The sequence below is a fragment of the Octopus sinensis genome, linkage group LG11 (genome assembly GCF_006345805.1).
Source record: "Octopus sinensis linkage group LG11, ASM634580v1, whole genome shotgun sequence".
NCBI classification, from domain to species: domain Eukaryota; kingdom Metazoa; phylum Mollusca; class Cephalopoda; order Octopoda; family Octopodidae; genus Octopus; species Octopus sinensis.
The window spans coordinates 67,497,228-67,518,541 of record NC_043007.1 but is presented as its reverse complement, the minus strand read 5'-3'; the positions used below and the strand labels follow the sequence as shown (position 1 = coordinate 67,518,541).

General features: G+C 35.9%; 1 protein-coding gene across 5 annotated transcripts in view; it reads left to right on the top strand.

The window, feature by feature from the left end:
• The window catches only part of LOC115217168, a 46,066-nt gene that overhangs the window by 2,425 nt on the left and 22,327 nt on the right, over positions 1-21,314 (top strand). The window contains exons 2-8 of one of the 5 annotated variants that reach the window (XM_036507639.1): positions 4,197-4,378; positions 9,797-9,964; positions 11,305-11,484; positions 14,529-14,582; positions 16,272-16,466; positions 17,231-17,353; positions 20,742-20,834. In XM_036507639.1, the coding sequence (XP_036363532.1) occupies positions 4,197-4,378; positions 9,797-9,964; positions 11,305-11,484; positions 14,529-14,582; positions 16,272-16,466; positions 17,231-17,353; positions 20,742-20,834 (995 nt within the window). The remainder of the gene's footprint in view (positions 1-4,196; positions 4,379-9,796; positions 9,965-11,304; positions 11,485-14,528; positions 14,583-16,271; positions 16,467-17,230; positions 17,354-20,741; positions 20,835-21,314) is intronic. The other 4 variants (XM_029786793.2, XM_036507640.1, XM_036507641.1 and 1 more) reach the window with 4 other exon arrangements.

Genomic DNA, 21,314 nt, shown 5'->3' with positions numbered 1-21,314 from the left:
ATTGTAGGGTGTAATTTGAAACCCTTTAGAGCTTTTCTTGTTTTATGTAGTCGTTCATTGATAGATAAAATTTTTTTAAATATCCCAGCCAATGAGGGATCTAGTCTTGTTTCTAGACTTGCTAGAAATAGCAGCAAAATCTTCCTCAAATCACACTTTACTATCATGGAAAAGAACGCATTGGATAGTGTGGTCTTAGGCTCCTAGTACATAGGGGAAACGGGATGGTTACGATTAGAATGTCTTTGATCATAAGTCTGCTTGGTCAGAGTTGTCCAGGAGTTAACAACAACATAGACTATCCATTTATGGGTCCCTCTGCTAAATGAACTTCTTAAACCACTGTAATGGTTGAAGTTTGATTTGTAAACTATTATATGATAAACGATAGTTGATATAGAGTAGGATAGAATGTTGGCATCATAATCAGTTTGTAAGCATTGGTTCTTTGTTGATTGCCATTATGTAATGATGAAAGAACAGTGATTGAAGTTGTGAAGAAAATATCTATTTACTGCTACATCAAATATACCTTGCCTTGATGGGCAGGTGATAAAATCCTAGAACGTGCGAAGTAAAAGAATTAATTTCGGCCTGTGTATTCTTATTGTAGTAATAAACCATAGAAAGAGATATGGTAATGTGCAGAGAAGACGAAGTGAGTTAGTGAAAGTGAGAGAGTATGGGACAAGCTGTCTTGTAGAGTCGCTAATTCTAAATTTCTTTTTCCCTCTGGTTGTTTGTCTGCTTGTGGCCATGATTCTAGTGGTCTGTTCACTAACTAATGTTAGCTCTCTCTCTCAACTCACGAGTTGTCACCAACTGACTAAATGATTGAGTTGTCACCAAGTGACTAATTGATTTTTGCTTGGGGTTCTTGCTTTTATAACTATCCTGAAGGATAGACATATTGTTGAGAACAATGGATTTAGTTGGTGGTCTTGTTATCTTAATTCTAACTTTTGGTGGTCTAGGAGAAGTTAGAAAGGTCAAGTGGTGAAGTCATTATTTTGGCCTAGCTAAGGCAATCTGGCAAATGTAAACTGGCAAATGTAATCTGGCAAATGTAAACTCTTGTTCCACCGTGAGAAAGGTTCTGTTGAAGTGTTAATTTTAATTTGGCTTTGGTGGATCAAATCCACTTCATGCCTGCAAGATCCACTACACCACACAGCCATTCCCACTTCCATGTTATTTTAATAAAAACTAGTTATGAATTGAGGTCAGTATAGCTGTTGACCTCAAAAGGATGAAAGGCAGAATTTGAATTCAGAACATAACAGCAGATGAAATACCGATAAGCATTTCGCCTGGCATGCTAACGATTCTGCTAGCTTGCCACCCTGGGCAGAAAAAATATTCTTTTCTACTCTAGACACAAGGCCCAAAATTTTGGGAAGGGGGAGGCCAGTTGATTATATTGACCTCCAGTATGCAACTGATTCTTAATTTTTCGACCCTGAAAGGATGAAAGGTAAAGTTGACCTTGGCGGAATTTGAACTCATAATGTAAAGACAGACGAAATACTGCTAAGCATTTCACCCGGCATGCTTACAATTCTGCTAGCTAAGCACCCTGGGAGGAAAAATGTTAACATGTTATAGGTGCAGGTATAGCTACACCTGTGGTAAGAAGTTTGTTTCCTAGCCATATGGTTCCAGGTTCAGTCCTACTGCATGGCACCTTGGGCAAGTGTCTTCTACTATAGCCTCAGGCAGACCAAAGCCTTGTGAGTGGATTTGGTAGATGGAAACTGAAAGAAGCCTGTCATGTGTGTGTATGTGTTTGTCCCCCACTACCATTTGATAAGTGGTGTTTGCTTATGTTCCTGTAACTTAGCAGTTTGGCAAAAGAGACTGGTAGAATAAGTATCAAGCTTTAAAAAAATAAATCCCGGGGTTGATTCATTTGACTAAAGGTGGTGCCCCAGCATGACCACTATCTAATGACTGAAACAAGTTAAAAGATGTTATTTAATTAATGCTCACTCATCCCATTTTAATATAACAAAAAAAAAAAGTAAAGAATTCTGCCCCTGGAGATCTAAATGAAAGCTGGAAGTATTGAGAAAAAAAAATATTCAAAAGAATGTGATTGGAATTAATAAAAAATTCTGTTAGGATTGTAGCTCTCTTGAGACCAAAAAACTTGTTTTCAGTAACACACTAGTGCTCATAAAGACTGATAGATATTAAAAATACTGCAACAGGTTGTAACAGGAATACACATGTGAAAACGTGTGTTTTCGACAGTCTTCTCTGTCCTGTATCCTTAAAGTAATTTAGTGCATTTTTTAGTTGGTAAGATGTTGATTAACATATTGCCACTTGCTTTTCAGGAAGGGATGGATTCAGTTGAATTAAAACCAGTATATAACTGGTACCTTATTTTTTCCTGTTGTTGTTGTTTTGTTTTTCAAACCTTAAATATCTTAAGGTATGTTGCTTAGTGGTTAGAGTGTAGGTTTCCCAGTCATAAGGTTTTGGGCTTGATTCCTGGATCGGGCAGTGTGTTGTGCTCTTGAGCAAGTTACTTAATTTCACATTGCTCCAATCTGCTCAGTTGAAACTGAGTACTAACCAAGTATGATATAGCCCCCCCCCCTCACCACTACCACCACCACCATGGGAGAGCCAAAATGGTATCTATGTCTTCTTGCAACTACATAGACATCTAAAACAATTAACAAAAGCATGAAACAAACTGCCAAGTCATCCTTGTGAAATAAAAGTCTTTAACCATATGGATATGTCTGTGTGTATGTGACAAAATATACAAGACATTAAGAGCTAAAATTATTGCATAGTGGTGGGCTTCTTCTCTAAAGACCCTCTTCTGTTCAGCTCACCCTACAGTTTCTTCTTACTAAGATACACTGTACACTTTTCAAAATTTCACAAGTCATGAAAATATTATTTGATAGTTGGTTACTTCTCATGTTGCATTTTGAGAAGATATCTTTTACCAAAGCTTCAGGTCACAACTTAACTCTTTAGCATTCAGATTAATTTGTCCAAAGTAATCCTTATTTATTCACATTTAAAAAAATTTATCTGATATTATTTTGTAGCTTCAAGATAGGAAAGATGTAATTGCTTATTTTTAGAGTGACATTGCAGGGTAGGTGTGAGATGCATGTTCTGGCCAGTTTGAGCATAAAATGTGTAGAATATTTGGGCCGGATACAGCCGGTTTAAACACTAAAGGGTTAAGCCTTTCTGAGTGAAATCAAGGTGACGGAAACTCTATGACTGCTCATCAGATAGATTGTATCTATACTTAAATCTCCTGACTTGTCACATACTGTCTTTGACCTTTTACTTGTTTCAGTCATTGGACTGTGGACATGCTGGTAGTGTGGCCTTAACCCTTTCGTTACTGTATTTATTTTGAGACGCTCTGTGTTTCTTTCAATTACTTTAAATATAACAAAGAATTTAGTAAAATTACTTAGTTATCATTCGGCTAGTATTAGGAACATAAATTGTGACTAAGGTTTGGTGGAAGATCTTAATTCAAAACTTATGAAAACAAGACATTTGTACTCAGAGCCAGAGCCGGTTTCAGCCGGGTTGGTAACGAAAGGGTTAAAGGGTTCAGTCAAACAATTCAACCCCAGTACTTATACCAGAGGTTAAGGGCTAAAATACTTGCCTGAATGGGGATACTTATTCTGTCAAGTTTTTAATTTGCTGAATACTAAGTTAAAGAGACAACTGGTGTTGGTAAACAGACCAACACTAGTTGTCAAGTGGCAGTGGAGTACAAACACAAACATAAAAACACACACATACACATGGGATACATAAATACACACACAACAGACACATACTCACACACATATACTTTTCAATTTCCATCTATCTAATTCACTTATGTGGTGTAGGTCAGCCTGGGGCCACTTGCCTAATGTTCCATGCAATGGGACTGAACCCATAATCTTGTGGTTGGAAAGCAAACTTCTTACCACACAGCTTCGTGTGTGCTGTGTCATGCTGATTCATCTTGATGATTACACTAAGGGATACATGCCTGTGGAATACTCAGCCACTTTCACATTAATTCAATAAGCAGGTAGTTCAGTTGATCAAGTAACTGAATACTCATTGTCAACCCCAACAGAAGTCATTTATTCTATTTCTTGCTGTATATATATTTGAATGAAGGATTAATTTGAACACTGTTAAATTTTTAGGTGTGTTGTTTGAACCATGTCTACAAAGAAAGAAGAGACGTGAAGGTCCTGTTACTTGTTTATCAAGTGACTTTTCAGTAAAAGAACATGACTCAAATGCGGATTATATGCTGCTGGGAAGAAATGACAAGTTTGAAGGAAATATCTGTTATAAACCAAAAAGATATTTCAATATAAAAAAGGTATAAATCTTTAGTTAAATATATTCAATGAGAATATTATATACTGAATTTATATTTACATTATAGGGACAAATCTTCTGTGAAACGATCGTAAGATGCTTCAAATAATTAATTCAAAACTTTTAAACTGTCATATACATTATATATTTATACTTATACATATTTACATATATTTTTATACATATTTATATTTATTTATTTATATATTTTTAATACAACAATTATTTTTCACACGTGTATATCTTTCTGGGGAGTTTTGATATTGATTTCCTAATATTAATAATTATATATTATTAAAATATATATATTTTTTTTTTGTACTTGTTTCAGTCATTTGACTGCGGCCATGCTGGAGCACCGCCTTTTAGAGTGGTGAAAGAGTACAGCAGAAAATATTATTAGAGACAAAACCACTATTTTGCAAAACAAACAAGGAAAGACTTAATCGATACATAAAATTTTAATAAATAGTCAAAAAAACCGCCACTACAATTGTTTCTTGTCTTGATCGACAATCTTCAGGTGGACTTCCAATCTAAAATATCAATATTTTAAAATATAAAAATAATAATTTTAAAATAATTAAAGTATGAATGAAAAATATAAATATATAATCCATATATAACCTATATATAATCCATATATAATCAATATATAAACATATATAAATTAAAATAAACCTATCAACAATTAATATAAAATATAAAATATAAAATATAAAACAAAACAAAAAATAATAATAATATAATAAACTATATATACACCCATACACATATACCTAATTATATATAACCATATCTAACTACATACACAAATCACACACCTATATATATATCCCTATACATACACATAAAACGTCTAGGCAACTATAAATAAATAAAATAGCTAAATACTTCAACACAATACTTATTCATACTCCCACATACACACACATACAACCCACATTCACGCTCTAGAAAACGGACATCACTTAAAATTATGAACGGAGAAATGGAATAAATGGAATTAAAAATTATATTCACTTGGTAAAACGAACACTACTTAAAATTATGAATGAAACAATGCAATAAAACAACAGACATCGCAAATAGACACAAATTACTACGAATTCTTAACAAACCTACCATGATAAACCAAAACTCATAAAAACATATAATGATAAAATCTCCCTTTACTAAACTCTATAACATACCTATATAGCAATCCCCCTAACCTAAACATTCACACACAAATACACACACGTAAACCACACACCCACGACATATACAAATACCCACACCACTTACACATACCTATACATACATATAAACCTCAACATATACTCCAAAAACCCACTCAACCCCACACAGACAAATAAACACAAAAAAATTATGAATGGATTCTTTTATAAAACTACCATGATAAGCTAAAACTCACAAAACATAAATGATAAAACCTCCCTTTACTAAACACTATAACATACTTATATAGCAATCCCTTTAACCTATACATTCACACACAAACACACACGTAAACCACACACCCATAACAAATACAAACACCCACCCCACTCACACACACCCACAAGTACATATACGCCTCAACATATACACCAAACAAAATTACTTTACCAAGGAACTTAACATATGTATAAAAAGTATAACCACTCTGGAAACGAACATCTTTTAAAATAATGAATGGAGAAATGGAATAAATGGAATTAAAAATAATATTCACGTGGCAAAACGAACACCACTCAAAAATTATGAATGAAACAATGTAATAAAACAACCAACATCGAAAATAGACAAATTACCACGAATTCCCTAAAAAAACCATGATAAACCAAAACTCTTAAAAACATATAACGATAAAATCTCCCTTTGCTAAACTCTATAACAAACCTATATAGCAATCCCCCTAACCTAAACATTCACACACAAAAAACACACACGTAAACCACAGACCCACGACTTATACACATACCTATACTAACTTATAAGCCTCAATATACACCAAAAACCCACTCCCTCCCCACACACAACAAATTAACACATACATCCCAAAACCTAAATAACAAACCCATATACACATTCACACACAAACACACACACACGCAAAACACACACACACAACAGATACATATACTCCCTCACATATACGCATATACATACTCACTAAACTCGATATATACAACAATATTTACACACCCACACTCATACAGATAAATAAATTATACAACTAAAAACTCACACACAATCTCATATACATAAACACTCCAATAAAAAACACATTAAATACATCGTAATTAACCAGAATATCAAAAATAACAATATGACATAAGGAGAAATAAAATACATACTTACAAGTCTTTCAATTATGAAGTGAAATTAAATTCTTAGCCGTTAAAAAAATCAAACCAAAATTACGTTACCATAGAAATATAACTTATGTAAAAAAAGAATACGCGCCATGGAAAGTAAACGTCATTTAAAATTATGAATGGAGAAATAGAATAAATGGAACTAAAAACTATATCCACGTGGCAAACCAACACTACTTAAAAAAAATTTATTATGAATGGATTCTTTAATAAAACTACCATAATAAATTATTATATACAATTGAGCTTTAGCTCATCTTAGCAGCTCTAACAAACAACTTGCAATAACCCAAATCTATTCTCGATGCCTGCCTTACTACTACACTATTCCATTCCCAATTCCAAGCAACGCTAGCCCACCACCCGGTTACAATTCCCAGCTCCACCCATTCATTCACAATTTCAACGACGTTCACCTCCACAGCGCTACATATAAGCCTCAACATATACACCGGAGATTCACTTTCACATCCGTGCGGATGGGTGAGATTATACATTGAGTGTAGTGATGGGGCTCCCATTACTATACACATTTGTACCTGTGTGGTACTCTCCATGTGTATATTCACGCACGGGTATAAATGCAGGGGGTACACGCGCACGGCATGTACGTGTACCCCCTCACATGTACATATGCATGCTAGTTGGGCTCGATATGTGCAACTATATGTCGTGGGTGTGTGGTTTACGTGTGTGTATTTGTGTGTGAATGTTTAGGTTAGGGGGATTGCTATATAGGTATGTTATAGAGTTTAGTAAAGGGAGATTTTATCATTATATGTTTTTATGAGTTTTGGTTTATCATGGTAGGTTTGTTAAGGAATTCGTAGTAATTTTGTGTCTATTTGCGATGTCTGTTGTTTTATTGCATTGTTTCATTCATAATTTTTAAGTAGTGTTCGTTTTACCAAGTGAATATAATTTTTAATTCCATTTATTCCATTTCTCCGTTCATAATTTTAAGTGATGTCTGTTTTCTAGAGCGTGAATGTGGGTTGTATGTGTGTGTGTGTGGGAGTATGAATAAGTATTGTGTTGAAGTATTTAGCTATTTTATTTATTTATAGTTGCCTAGACGTTTTTATGTGTATGTATAGGGATATATATATAGGTGTGTGATTTAGTGTATGTAGTTAGATATGGTTATATATAATTAGGTATATGTGTATGGGTGTATATATAGTTTATTATTATATTATTATTATTTTTTTGTTTTGTTTTATATTTTATATTTTATATTTAATTGTTGATGGGTTTATTTTAGTTTATATATTGTTTATATATTGATTATATATGGATTATATATAGGTTATATATGGATTATATATTTATATTTTTTCATTCATACTTTAATTATTTTAAAATTATTATTTTTATATTTTAAAATATTGATATTTTAGATTGGAAGTCCACCTGAAGATTGTCGATCAAGACAAGAAACAATTGTAGTGGCGGTTTTTTTGACTATTTATTAAAATTTTATGTATTGATTAAGTCTTTCCTTGTTTGTTTTGCAAAATAGTGGTTTTGTCTCTAATAATATTTTATAATATTTTACTATAAAATTAGATTTAATCCTAAATCTGATTTTTTCCCTGTAAATTTGGATTTATTCCCTAATATTTATTATATATATATATATATAAAAGGTATTGCTTGTTTTAAAATTTTTGTACATTTATTTATTCAATATTAGTTACGTAAAATGTAAGTAAAACTATGTATTCTTCATTTGTTTTTATGTCTGTTTTTCCATGCTTGCATGGGTTAACCAAATATGTTGTTGAGACATTGTTTTACAGCTTGATGCCCTCCCTATTGCTAACTCTTAGCGTTTTTAATGTAAAGGATCACTTATGTCAGCCTGGGGCTATAGTAGAAGACACTTACTTGCCAAAGATGCCGAGCAGGGGGACTGAACTCTATTGTTTGCTTTGGAAGCAAACGTTTGAAACACAGTCATATCAATGCCGAGAAGTTCAGAAATAAAAGTTCCTAGTTTGAATTGTCTCTGGTACATGTACGAATGTCAAAACAGATGAGGCATCAGACACTGAAGGTTGCTGAAGCATGGAACAAACTGCCGGCATCGATTGTTAGTTGACGGAGCACTGCATCCTTCCAAACTTCCAGAGATTCGCCAACACTACACCTGATTTTCTCCCCTCCATACACACACAAGCATGTATCTGATTCATACATTGTTCGCTTTCCAGACATTTGTACATTACTGCATATACTTTATATGCACTTTCTGACATGTTGTGGTGCACCTGAGCACTGTATACAATAATTTCATTATTATTATTATTATTATTATAATGATGGTTATGAAAAATGTAGTGTAGATATAAGTGCTGTAAATATAGAATCTAAAGATAGGATTAGTAATATGGTAAATTCTAGTCTTATTAAGAACTCATTTGAAATTTTTAGGTGTTTAACTCTTTAGCATTTAAACTGGCCATATCTGGCAAAAATATTCTACTTGTTTTATGTTCAAGCAGGCCAGATCTGGCCTCTCACACTTACTCTACAATATCATTCTAAGAATTAACAGTTACCTTCCCCCTCTCTCTCTTTCGGAGAGGCACTGAGCACCTACACGTACATATACACACACGGCAGTAACTTCCATCTACCGAATTCAATCACAAAGCTTCGGTCGACTCGGGGCTATAGTAGAAGACACCTGCCCAAAGTGCCACGCAGTGGGACTGAACCCGAAACCATATAGCTAGGAAGCAAGCTCCCTAACCACACAGCCATGCCCGACCTCATCAAAATTTCAAAGCTACAAAATAATGCAAGATTAATTCAAAACAATGTGAATAAATAAGCAATGCTTTTGATAGAACAATGTGAATGTGGAAGGGTTAAACAAAATTAATAATTTTATGAACTTTTATGTTGTTTTCATACCCTTGCTATAACTATTCCCAGAATTAATTAATTATTAACTATGCTTTTTTTGTAAGAAAAAACTTTGTAATTATATATATTTTAATTGTGACTTCTAAATGCTGCTTTGTTTTTGTTTTTGTTTTTTTAATTAGAAAGAAAATGATGATAACCAGATTCATTCAGAAGAAGACTCCTGTGATCCACATGTAAGTGACGAGTACATACTTCTTGGAAGCAATATCAGGTTCTCAGTTAATACCATTTACCACCCAAGGGTGTGTTGGCATTATTATCTAAACTCTGATAATGTCAAACATTTGGTAAGCCTTTCTAGTTTTTATTTCCTGCCTGTGCATGTCATCTAAAAAGGAAAATAAACTCATTTATTTTCTCTTGTGCATGCCATATGAAGGACAAAGATTGCGTCAACATCAAGACAGAAATATATAGATAACCAACTATTGCTGTAGTAGAAGCTGAATGACCAAATGAATGTAGTATTTCAATAACATGTGTTCTTGGATTCTTTCTTTTCCCCCTTGACCTAGAGAATTATGACATCACCAGTTCAGAGTCTACCTGAAGATGTTTTAATGTTGAAATGTCATTTCTATGTATTGATGATGTAACTATTTGCTGCATAATACTGATGTCTGTGTGTTTAAGAATCGTGCTTCTCAACCACATAGTTTATGGTTCACTTCCACTCTTTTTCTTTTACTCTCTTTTACTTGTTTCAGTCATTTGACTGTGGCCATGCTGGAGCACCGCCTTTAGTCGAGCAAATCGACCCCAGGACTTATTCTTTGTAAGCCTAGTACTTATTCTATCGGTCTCTTTTGCTGAACCGCTAAGTTACGGGAACATAGCGATGTTGGGGGGACAAACACACACTCGCATACATATATATATACATATACATATAAATGACGTGCTTCTTTCAGTTTCCATCTACCAAATCCAGTCACAAGGCTTTGGTTGGCCCGAGGCTATAGTAGAAGACACTTGCCGAAGGTGCCATGCATTGGGACTAAACCAGAACCGTGTAGTTGGTAAGCAAGCTACTTACCACACAGCCACTCCTGCACCTATACAGTGTCTTCTACTTTAACCTCAGGACAGCTGAAACCATATGAGCGAATTTGGTAAATGGAAACTAAAAGAAGCCTGTTTTACACACACACACACACATATGTATGTGTGTGTGCTCCTGTGCTTGTCTGTGTGTTTGTTTATTTTTGCACTCTACAAAAGTTGCTCACTCCAAACAGTATTGTTGTCAACTGATTATCTGTTTATTTCACACCTTGGAAGACATGTAAAGCAAAGGATTCCTTATTTGAAAAAACAGACAAGGTTTAGTGACAAGAATGGCAACTGTTTTTAGATATAACTGTACATAAAAACATACATGTGTGTGTGTGTGTATTCTCTCTTAGAATTGAAGCAGTGTTCAATATAATACACTAGTAATATTCCAAGTTTATCTTCACCTTGGGACACTTAATGCTTGTGTCTTATATCATAACAGAATCATAATATGGAAATGAAGAACCGAGCTAATCTCATTGACTGATTAACAGTGATTGATTAATGTCTCTGATTTACAGTGAATGATTTAATATCTGAACTATTTTGGTTTTAATTTTTTTTTGCTCAGATTGAAAACGATCATACAAATGGAACAGTTCCTGCTGATTCCTGTGGAGGTGTACCACCTGATGAGGAAGAATATATACTTCTTGGAAATCATGCAAAGTTTTCTGATAATATTATCTACAAACAAAAGAAAAGAATGAACAATATGCCGAGCAAAAGTGCTGAAACTGAACATGATTTAGTAAGTGTTGAAAGAAACAAGAACTGTTTAGGAAACTGCTGGGTTCCTTTAAGTAACATGTTCACCTTATTGGTTGGTCATAATCTTTCTTTCCATGTCATGAGTTCTTAATTTAGTCACTGAGCAATATTTAATTTAGTCTATCCTTAGAATTATACTCTCTATAAAAGACATAACTGGGAGGTTGACACTGATGTATCTAGAAGTAATATAGATTACTTGAAAGATCAACAATTCTTGGTATTAAGCTATTCTATATTAGATTAGACATTAGTATCTTTTACATGAACAACAAGCATGAAAATCTCTCAAGGTCACTTAATGCTAAGTTTCACCCTCACTGAGTATCTTGTGACAAACGCATATCTTCAAGATAGAAAAAACATTCATGAGAAAGACTGGCCTTCCTCTACTTGAACAAAAAACTAGAAATCCTTTACAAAGCTCAGGTAAGACCCACAATGGAGTATGACTCCTACATCTAGGATGGTGTTGCTGATACATGTACAAACATTCTTGACCACACCCCAAAACTGCCATCTAATTTTTTTGTGGGGGTGTGATGGCGTTGAGCCAGCTTCTTCTCTGGTCCTGATGGCATCATGAACCATGGCGGCCCACGCCCGACAGTCCTGTGCGAGGTCACTGGAGATCGCGAGCCATTCGCGGTTCCATCTGCGCAGACCGACCACCTGCAGACCTGAGAGTTTGGAGAGGTCCTCGTTTATCGTCGTTGCCCAGGTCTTCAGCTGCCTGCCCGTGCATTTGTGCCAGTTGGGAAATGGAGGTAGGAGGAGGACATCACGAATCAGCTCACCCTCTGGACAATTGGCCACCTAATTGATTAACATAAAGTCATTTATCATTACCTTTCATCTTCTAACCAAAAAACATACTGTTTCCACTCTAACTTTTCCTAATATCACTACAGTAGTAGTCCTGACTGAAATATCACCTTCTCTCCTTTGGCTAGGAGGTGACAGTTGAATCAAGAACGCCTCTTCCAAGCCTCATACTAACCTCTACACTCATTCTACTAGGCCACTGGAATATGTAGATGTTCAAAATTAAAGGTTCCAAACTTGAATCCAGTTTGAGACATGTATACATCCAAAAATTTAGACATTTGGTGGTGATTAGTATTCAAAATATTCATCATTGTCCTCATCTAATGTGTATTTCATATGCTGGCATGGATTGGGTGATTTGAAAGGATCAGATAAGCTGCCAGACTGCATGGTTTCTATAAATATTGTCATCATCGTCATCATCATCACTACCATTATTTAACATGCATATTCCATACTGGTGTGGATTGGATGGTTAAACAGGATCCAATTAACCACAGGACTGCACTAAGCTCCACTTCTGCTTTGGCATGATTTCTATGACTGGGCACCCTTGCTAATGCCAACCACTTTACAGAGTGAACAGGGAATTTTTTTTATGGCACCAGCATTAGTAGTGTCACCTAGTAACTCATAAGACAAGACCCACTGAACTAAGGACTAAGGGAGGTGAAAGTATTATAGACTCTAAAGATGAGATTAATAGCCTGGAAAGCTCCAATCTTATAAAAAGAATTCACAATTATGTGAACATCTATATTGTTGTCACCTTGGAGTTAATAGTTCTCTGAATATCTATTGGATCTTCCCATAAAGAATGCAATTTTTTAAAAATTTTATTTTTTAGAATTAAGATAAACAAAGTTCTTTTTTAATCTAAAATATACTCTCCTTCATTTTCTACAATGCTCTTCCATCTATCTGGTAGACTTGCAAGATCCCTCTTCCAAAATTCATTTGTCCATGATGAAAAATACTCCTCCAGTTCTGTTCTGACCTCATCTACAGAATTCATATTTTTTCCATTCAAATGATTTTGAAGACTGTGGAATAAATGATAATCAGATGGGGCAATGTCCAGCGAATATGGTGGGCGGGGCATCGTATCCCATTCAAACTGCTCCAGCCTTTAGAATGTCATCCTTGCTGTATGTGGTTGAGTATTATCCTGATGGTAGAACGCCTTTTGTCTTGAAATCAAAGATGGTCATCTTTCTTTTAGTGCTGACTCAAGCTGCTCAAATTGCTCGCAGTAGATCTCCTTTGTTATCGTTTGGTTTGGGTTTAAAAGTCCAAAGTGGACTAAACCTTTCATATCCTACCAAATAGATAACAACACTTTACATAGGTGAAGACCTTCTTTAGTCTGGTGTTTCTCCTTTCCCTACCCACTGTCTTTGGCATTTGACATTTTTAGAGAGAACCCATTTCTCATCACCTGTCACTATTCGGTCCAAAAACAAAGTTCATTCATGAGATGTGACAGTAAAGAAGAGCACACATTCACTCTCTGCACATGATTAGACTCAGAAAGTTTGTGCAGAACCCATTGACCTAATTTATTGACTTTTCCAATGGCACGCAGGTGTCGATGAATGGTTGAATGACCAAATCCAAGTTTCTCTGCTAGTTCTTCAACAGTTACAATAGGATTTGTTCTACCAGGGTTTGCAGGATGTCCTTGTCAAGCTCTACAGATCTTCCAGGACAAGGCTCGTCTTCTAGGATGTAGTTTCTGGTTCAGAATTTCTGGAACCATCATTGACACTGACTTATGCTTATTGTCTGATCCCCATATACTGCATTAATATTCCTTGCACTTTCCATTGCATTGTTGCTTTTATTGAACTCATAAAGCAAAATGTGCCAAATATGCTCCTTTGTCACTTCCATTATAGCTTTGAAAAAAATAACTGTTAAAATCGAACTGCACTCTTCAAAACTTGCACTAAGAATAAGTACAAGGGAAAATTACTACCTGCTTTTATAGCAAGTTGATGCAAGTAGTTTATCCCGCCCCCTCCAGCTTTTAGTTCGTGCAATTTAAAAAATCACATTATTTATGGGAAGACCCAATATAATTGTTTTCATTCTCTCACTTAAAGTACTCTCTGTCTAGGTTGTTTGTGTCAGCATGATTATGTATTTATGTATACTGAGTAGGAATGCTAAATGTTGCGTTTATTTTGAAATTAGAATGAAAATGATGACATCGAGAAACACACAGAGGAAGATTCCTGTGATCCACATGTAAGTGATCAATACATACTTCTTAGCAGTAATATATCAGGTTTTTGGTTAAAACAGTTCACCAAAAGTGTGGTGTTATTTATATTTTAATTATAATGAAGAAGGCAGCAATTGATATATATATATATATAAACAGTGGTGCCCCAGCATGACTGCAGCTTTGGAGCTGAAACAATTTAAAGATATATAGCCACATACAGGCCTACATAATTTTAAGTTCACTCACACATATATTCATACACATTCACACACCCTTTCCATATACATGCATGTGCTTGCACACGCTAGTTTGGCCAGGATGACATGTTACTATCTCCCTTTCATTCAGCCTCTTTCTTCCAGCTATTTCATCATGTTGAACCTTTAATCCCTACACATTTTTTTCTTTCTCTGTTGTTTTGTGTTTTCTCTCCTTTTTTTCCCTCTCAATCCTTTCTGTTGAAGAGCATAGGCTTGAAACATCAAAGACTTACCCATTCTTCCCAAGCGTCAAACTAATGCACCTGCTTGTTGTTCCTTCATCTGTCTTTGTCTTTTGTTTTCTGTAAATTTGAACTATATATATATATTTATATAACCTTTTTATTCAGTTTGAAATGATTTGTACAATCTTAATTCTAGTCTGGATATATTTTCATAAAAATATAATTTTTATGATCTGTTTTGAAAGTTTCAACATGACTATTATCTCTTTTCAGTTAAATCAAGCAATAATTGTTATTCACTGTCATGTCTACTTCCTGACTACATCTTTAACTCTATAAAAATGTCACTTCTATTCACTTCTTTTTTCACTTCCTGATTTTACAAAACACTCACACAAAACTACATGTTCGTGTTGTTGAATTCTTTTTCTGTTTTGTGTTATTACTTCCATTCGTGTTAGTGTTGTTTAATACAGGAGTGTGTGATTGAATCAGACCATCTAAGATATTTTTGTTGTTTGAAAGAATAGGATATAATTATAAGGAGATTTGGTTGCAATTTCTAACACAACGAGGGACCATATCAAAGCTCTATCATGAAGTGAAATAATTCAACTAATTCAGTTAATGAATAACATCAGTATTAATGGTTTCTAATTTAGGCAGATGGAGAGAAGAGGATTAATTGATACCATCAACCCCAGTACTTGACTGGTACTTTATTTTATCAACCCTGAAAATATGAAAGAACAAGTTGAACTTGGTGGGATTTGAACCAGAAACATAAAGTGTCAAAAGAAAGACCACAAAGCATTCTTATCAATAATTTAATGATTCTGACAATTCACTGCCCTCAGTACATCATTAATAATGCTATTTTTAACAATAATGATTTTAAAAACAGTCCTGTGACAAGATTTGTTTGATGGAAACTGAAGGAATCCCATCATACACACACACACATTTGTAATGTATGTGTCTATTTAAACCTTGTTAGCCTTTTGACCCCCTGTCTATCACATCTGCTGTAAGTAACTCATATCCACTCTCTGTACAAACAATTGTAATTCAGTCTATTACAAGCAGCAGCTAATTTTCCCTTATATTTCACCTAAGTATCTTACATTAGGAAAGAACATACTGGCAGTGTATATCTCACTCATTGACTTATAGTCTATGATTGATTAATGTCTCTGATTTAGAACGAGTGATTTATTAACAATTGTTTATGTCTATTCTTCTGGTTTTATAATTTTTTTCTCAGATGCAAGTGGAAAACATTGAAAAAAATCATACAAATAGAACAGTTCCTGTACATTCCTATGGAGGGGCAGTACCTGATCAGGAAGAATATATACTTCTTGGAAATCATGCAAAGTTTTCTGAAAATGTTGTCTACAAACAAAGGAAAAGAATGAACAATATGCTGAGCAAAAGTGCTGAAATCGAACGTGATTTTGTAAGTGTTGAAAGAAGCAAGAACTGTTTGGGAAACTTAGGTTCTTTTATCTTTTACTTGTTTCAGTCATTTGACTGTAGCCATGCTGGGGCACCACCTTGAAGGGTTTTAGTCAAACAAATTGGCCCCGGGATTTTTCTTTTGCGGCCTGGTACTTATTCTATCAGTCTCTTTTGCTGAACTGCTATATTACAGGGACATAAACACACCAACACCAGTTGTCAAATGGTGGTGGGGAACAAACAGAGATACACACACATACACAATGGGCTTCTTTCAATTTCCATCTACTAAAGCCACAAACAAGGCTTTGGGCTTTGATCAGCCTGAGGCTACAGTAGAAGACACTTGCCCAGGGTGCCACACAGTGGAACTGAACCTGGAACCATGTGTTAGGGAAGCAAGCATCTTACCACATAGCCACGCCTGTGCCTATGCAAGTAATAATATTTTCATCTCACACATATACATGCATGCACAATGGGTTTCTTTTAGTTTCCATATACCAAATTCACTCACAAGGCTTTGGTTGGCCTGATGCTATAGTAGAAAACGGTAGCCCAAAGTCCCATGCAATAAGACTGAACCTGAAACCATGTGGTTGGGAAGCAAACTTCTTAACCACTCACCTGTGCCTACACATACACGGTCACACTTTCTGTTACTTGTTTTCTGCCATTTTCATAAATCTATTTACACATTACAGTTGTTATATTTCAGAAAATGTGTTTATAAATATTCAAAATTATTTGCATTTTTTTTAGGACAAAAATGAAGACCAATATCCTGCTACAAAGGATCTAAAACCAGCTCCTGTTGTTGATACAAGCAAATTTGCAAAATCGTCTAAGGCTATAATGTTGGACAATTTGAAATCAAATGAAAAGGTATTATTTATATGATGCTTTTCTATTAAAATTATTTGGTGTCTGTCTCTACTTCCTTCCAGGTGCAGAAACGAACTAGCTGAAATAGCAAACTTACACATAATACATACTGAAACAGTGAGATAAATTGTATAATATATGCTGAAAGATTCATTTGATATACTGATAGTACATCTACATTCCATTGTGTGTGTGGAGATTATAATTATTGTCTCCTTGTCTTAACATTGCTTGATAATTGTAAACAAATGTTACCATCATGGAAGTGGTGCCTTTTGTCCTGAGTCTTCTGTCTGGTTATGGGAACATATTTCCTTACTTGAAAACAGGTGAAGGTTGCTGAAAGAAAGGGCATATGGCCATAGAAAATCTTGCCTCAACAAAATTCTATATAACCCATGAAAGCATGGAAAAGTGGATGTAAAAATGATGGTGATGATATGTGTGAGTGTGTATGTGTAGGTAATAATGAGGGGATGCTGAAAAATTCCTGGCTTTAAGGGTATTGCAAAAGGCCTGGTTGGAGGTCCAACCTTCCAAGGTTTTTTTTTCAGGGTTTAGAAAAGCTGAAGGAATGCTGCAATAAGTGTGTGGACCAAAAAGGGGAATATGTTGAATAAAATCATAATTAACTGATTCTCCTGTATTTTCTTTTACCCAAAGCCAGGAACTTTTCAGCACCTCCTTATTTGTGTGTGTGTATATACACACACACACACACATATATATATATGTATGTAGGTATGCATATATGTTACATGTTTTGTCTAGTTTCTTTCTATCAAATCACTCACAAGGTATTGATCAGCTTGAGGCTACAGTAGAAGACATCTAAGGTACTGTGCAGTTGGATCTAACCTGAAACTGCACACTTGCAAACTTTTTGGCCACACAGTCATACCTGCATCTTTCTTTAACTTTGTTACGCTTTCTTTTCGAAGAATTGAGAGCAGATACCTTGCATTCCATTTCATCATTAGCATCACTGTTTAATGTCGATCTTCCATGCTTTACATGGTTAAGACAGTTTGGTAGGTTCAAGCACTACATTGTGTTCTAGTGTCTGCTTTGGCACAGTTTTTATAGCTGACGTCCTTTCCTAATGTGAACAACTTTACAACATGTACTGGATGTATTTTTCATGCCACCAACTCATTTACAATTCCATTTCATTGATAGCAGTATTTCTGTACATCATCATCATCGTAATTAAATTTCTTCTTTTTTTTCTTTTCACCCTTTTCAAGCCTAGCCAAGCTCATGGGCCCAGTTTCCCGGTTTCTGTGGCGTATGTGTTCCCCCCAGCTGGATGGGATACCAGTCCATTGCAGCGTTACGCAAGAAACAGAAAGAAAGAGTGAGAGAAAGTTGGGGCAAAAGAGTACAACAGGGGTCGCCACCACCCCCTGCCGGAGCCTTGTGGAGCTGTAGGTGTTTTCGCTCAATAAACACACACAACGCCCGGTTTGGGAATCGAAACTACGATTCTCCGACCACAAGTCTGCTGCCTTAACCACTGGGCCATTGCACCTCCACGTAATTAAATTTACATCATTATTAATCCTTTAGTATTCAAACCAGCCACACCTGGCCTGAATATCCCACCTGTTTTATGTTCAAAATGATCAGATTGGGCCTCTCACAGCAACTCTACAATATTATTCTAAAAATAAACAATCACATCATTGAAATCTTGAAGTTATGAGATAACGCTTGATTGATTCAAAACAATATGAATAAATAAGTATTATGTTTGACAAGGTAATCATTACCCCTCCCTACTCTAATTTCCCCCTTCCTATTTTTGCTCTCTTTACTCTCTCATTCTGATTCTTTTGTCATTCACTCTCATCATCATCATCATCATCATCATTTAGCGTCCGCTTTCCATGCTAGCATGGGTTGGACGGGTCAACTGGGGTCTGTGAAGCTGGAAGGCTTCGTCAGGCCCAGTCAGATCTGGCAGTGTTTCTACGGCTGGATGCCCTTCCTAACGCCAACCACTCCGCAAGTGTAGTGGGTGTTTTTTACGTGCCACCTGCACAGGTGCCAGACAGAGCTGGCGAATGGCCACGAACGGATGGTGCTTTTACGTGTCACCGGCACGGGGCCAGGCGATGCTGGCAACGGACACGAACGGATGGTGCTTTTACGTGCCACCGACACGGGGCCAGACAGAGCTGGCAAACGGCCACGAACGGACGGTGCTTTTACGTGTCACCGGCACGGGAGCCAGCCGAGGCTGGCAACGGACGCGAACGGATGGTGCTTTTACGTGCCACCGACACGGTTGCCAGACAGAGCTGGCAAACGGCCACTCTGTTTCCTAATAACACTGTTACCTTGGACAAATGGAGATGCTGTAAGATAGCAAGGATTCTTAGCCTTGTTGGGAGCAATGCAACCTTGTTCGCCACCTTTACCCTATTTTTGCACCTCATGCTCTCTTCTTTCTCTAGTTCATCTTCTGTCATTGTGTTGTCTCCTATTCACCCTCTTAGTCATATTACCTTGAAAGAGTAGGCATCTGTGAGTGAGTCTCAAGAGACCATGGATCTGTGCTCAAAGAAATTGTGTCAGCTGCTGATGGTGGTGCAGAGTCTCCTGTGGCTGTAGAGACCCAAACAGGGGTGGCAGTCATGCATACAGCGACTGCATTTGAAGCAGCTCTCTACCGGCACTACTGGTTTTTCTTTTTGTCAACTGCGCTTTTCTTTGGTGGCAAGTTCCTCTTTCTCTTCCCCTCGCTTCATCTTCTTTCACAGTATTTGTCTCCAGCGTGGATGATCATTTACGACCCCGTCCCATCTCAGGACGTCCAGATCTATTGATTTCATATCTCTCTTGCAGATGTCCTTGAAGTGAAGATGAAGTAATCTTCATGCTCTTGTGCCAGTGGCCAATTCCCCATACAAGAGGTCTTTTGGGCTCCTTCCATCTGGCATGCGATCTACATGACCAGATGGCACTGCTGGAGCTAGGTGAATGAAATGGGTGTCTTGGTGTAGTTTAGGACTAGTGTTGGTGTTGTGGTCAGTCTTCTTGATATCCAAGATGTGTCTCAAATTACAAGGGCAGAAGACATTGAGATGCCACTACTCTCAACTAGCCTTGAATGAACAGAGACAACACAAAGTAGCATGGATTCTTTAGTATTGCAGGATACACAGTAACCTCACTTGTGACAGTGCCACAATAAAATGCATCTTGTACATACTGTAACATACTTGGCAAATATAGTTTTCTTGAGGTTGTGACAATCTATCTAGTGCTGGTACTGTGATCAGATACATCTAGTACACTCAGTAAAGTTAGTAATTTTTCTGTGAATCTGTGAATCCCTCATGTTTAAACTCACAACCAATCATTTGATGTTCATATATTTAAGGGTGAAGAGATAATGTGTCCAGAAAAATCACCAGTCAAGAAATCTGTAATGTTTGAAACTTACTCACAAAAAAACCTTTCAGACAACGAAGAGGTTAATAAACTTTATTTATTTATTTATTTATTTATTAATATGTAAGTTTGTAGAAACATAATTTTTTTATTGTTTCCATCCCATGTTTGTATATAGGTGCAGGCATGGCTTGCTTCTCAACCACATGGTTCCAGGTTCAATCTCACTGTGTGGCACCTTGGGCAAATGTCACTCATTTTGTGATGTAGCAGGCCTCTCGACTAATCAGAGCACACCTTACATCCAACATCCAATTCTCAGCGAAGACACTTGAAAATTGTTTTCTTCCATTTTTTTCATTTCTGTCACAAAATACACATAAAAAAGTGCTCAAAACCTTTCATTAGGAGTAATAAAAGGATCGACCACATGGACAAGAACAAGAGGCATAAATTCCATAGGAATAAACATTCAAAAAATGCCAAAAAGCAGTAATTTGATGACTTTTCTTCTCCAAGTTTATCTGCTGCAGAACTTGGCTCATCAACCAATATTGGTGAA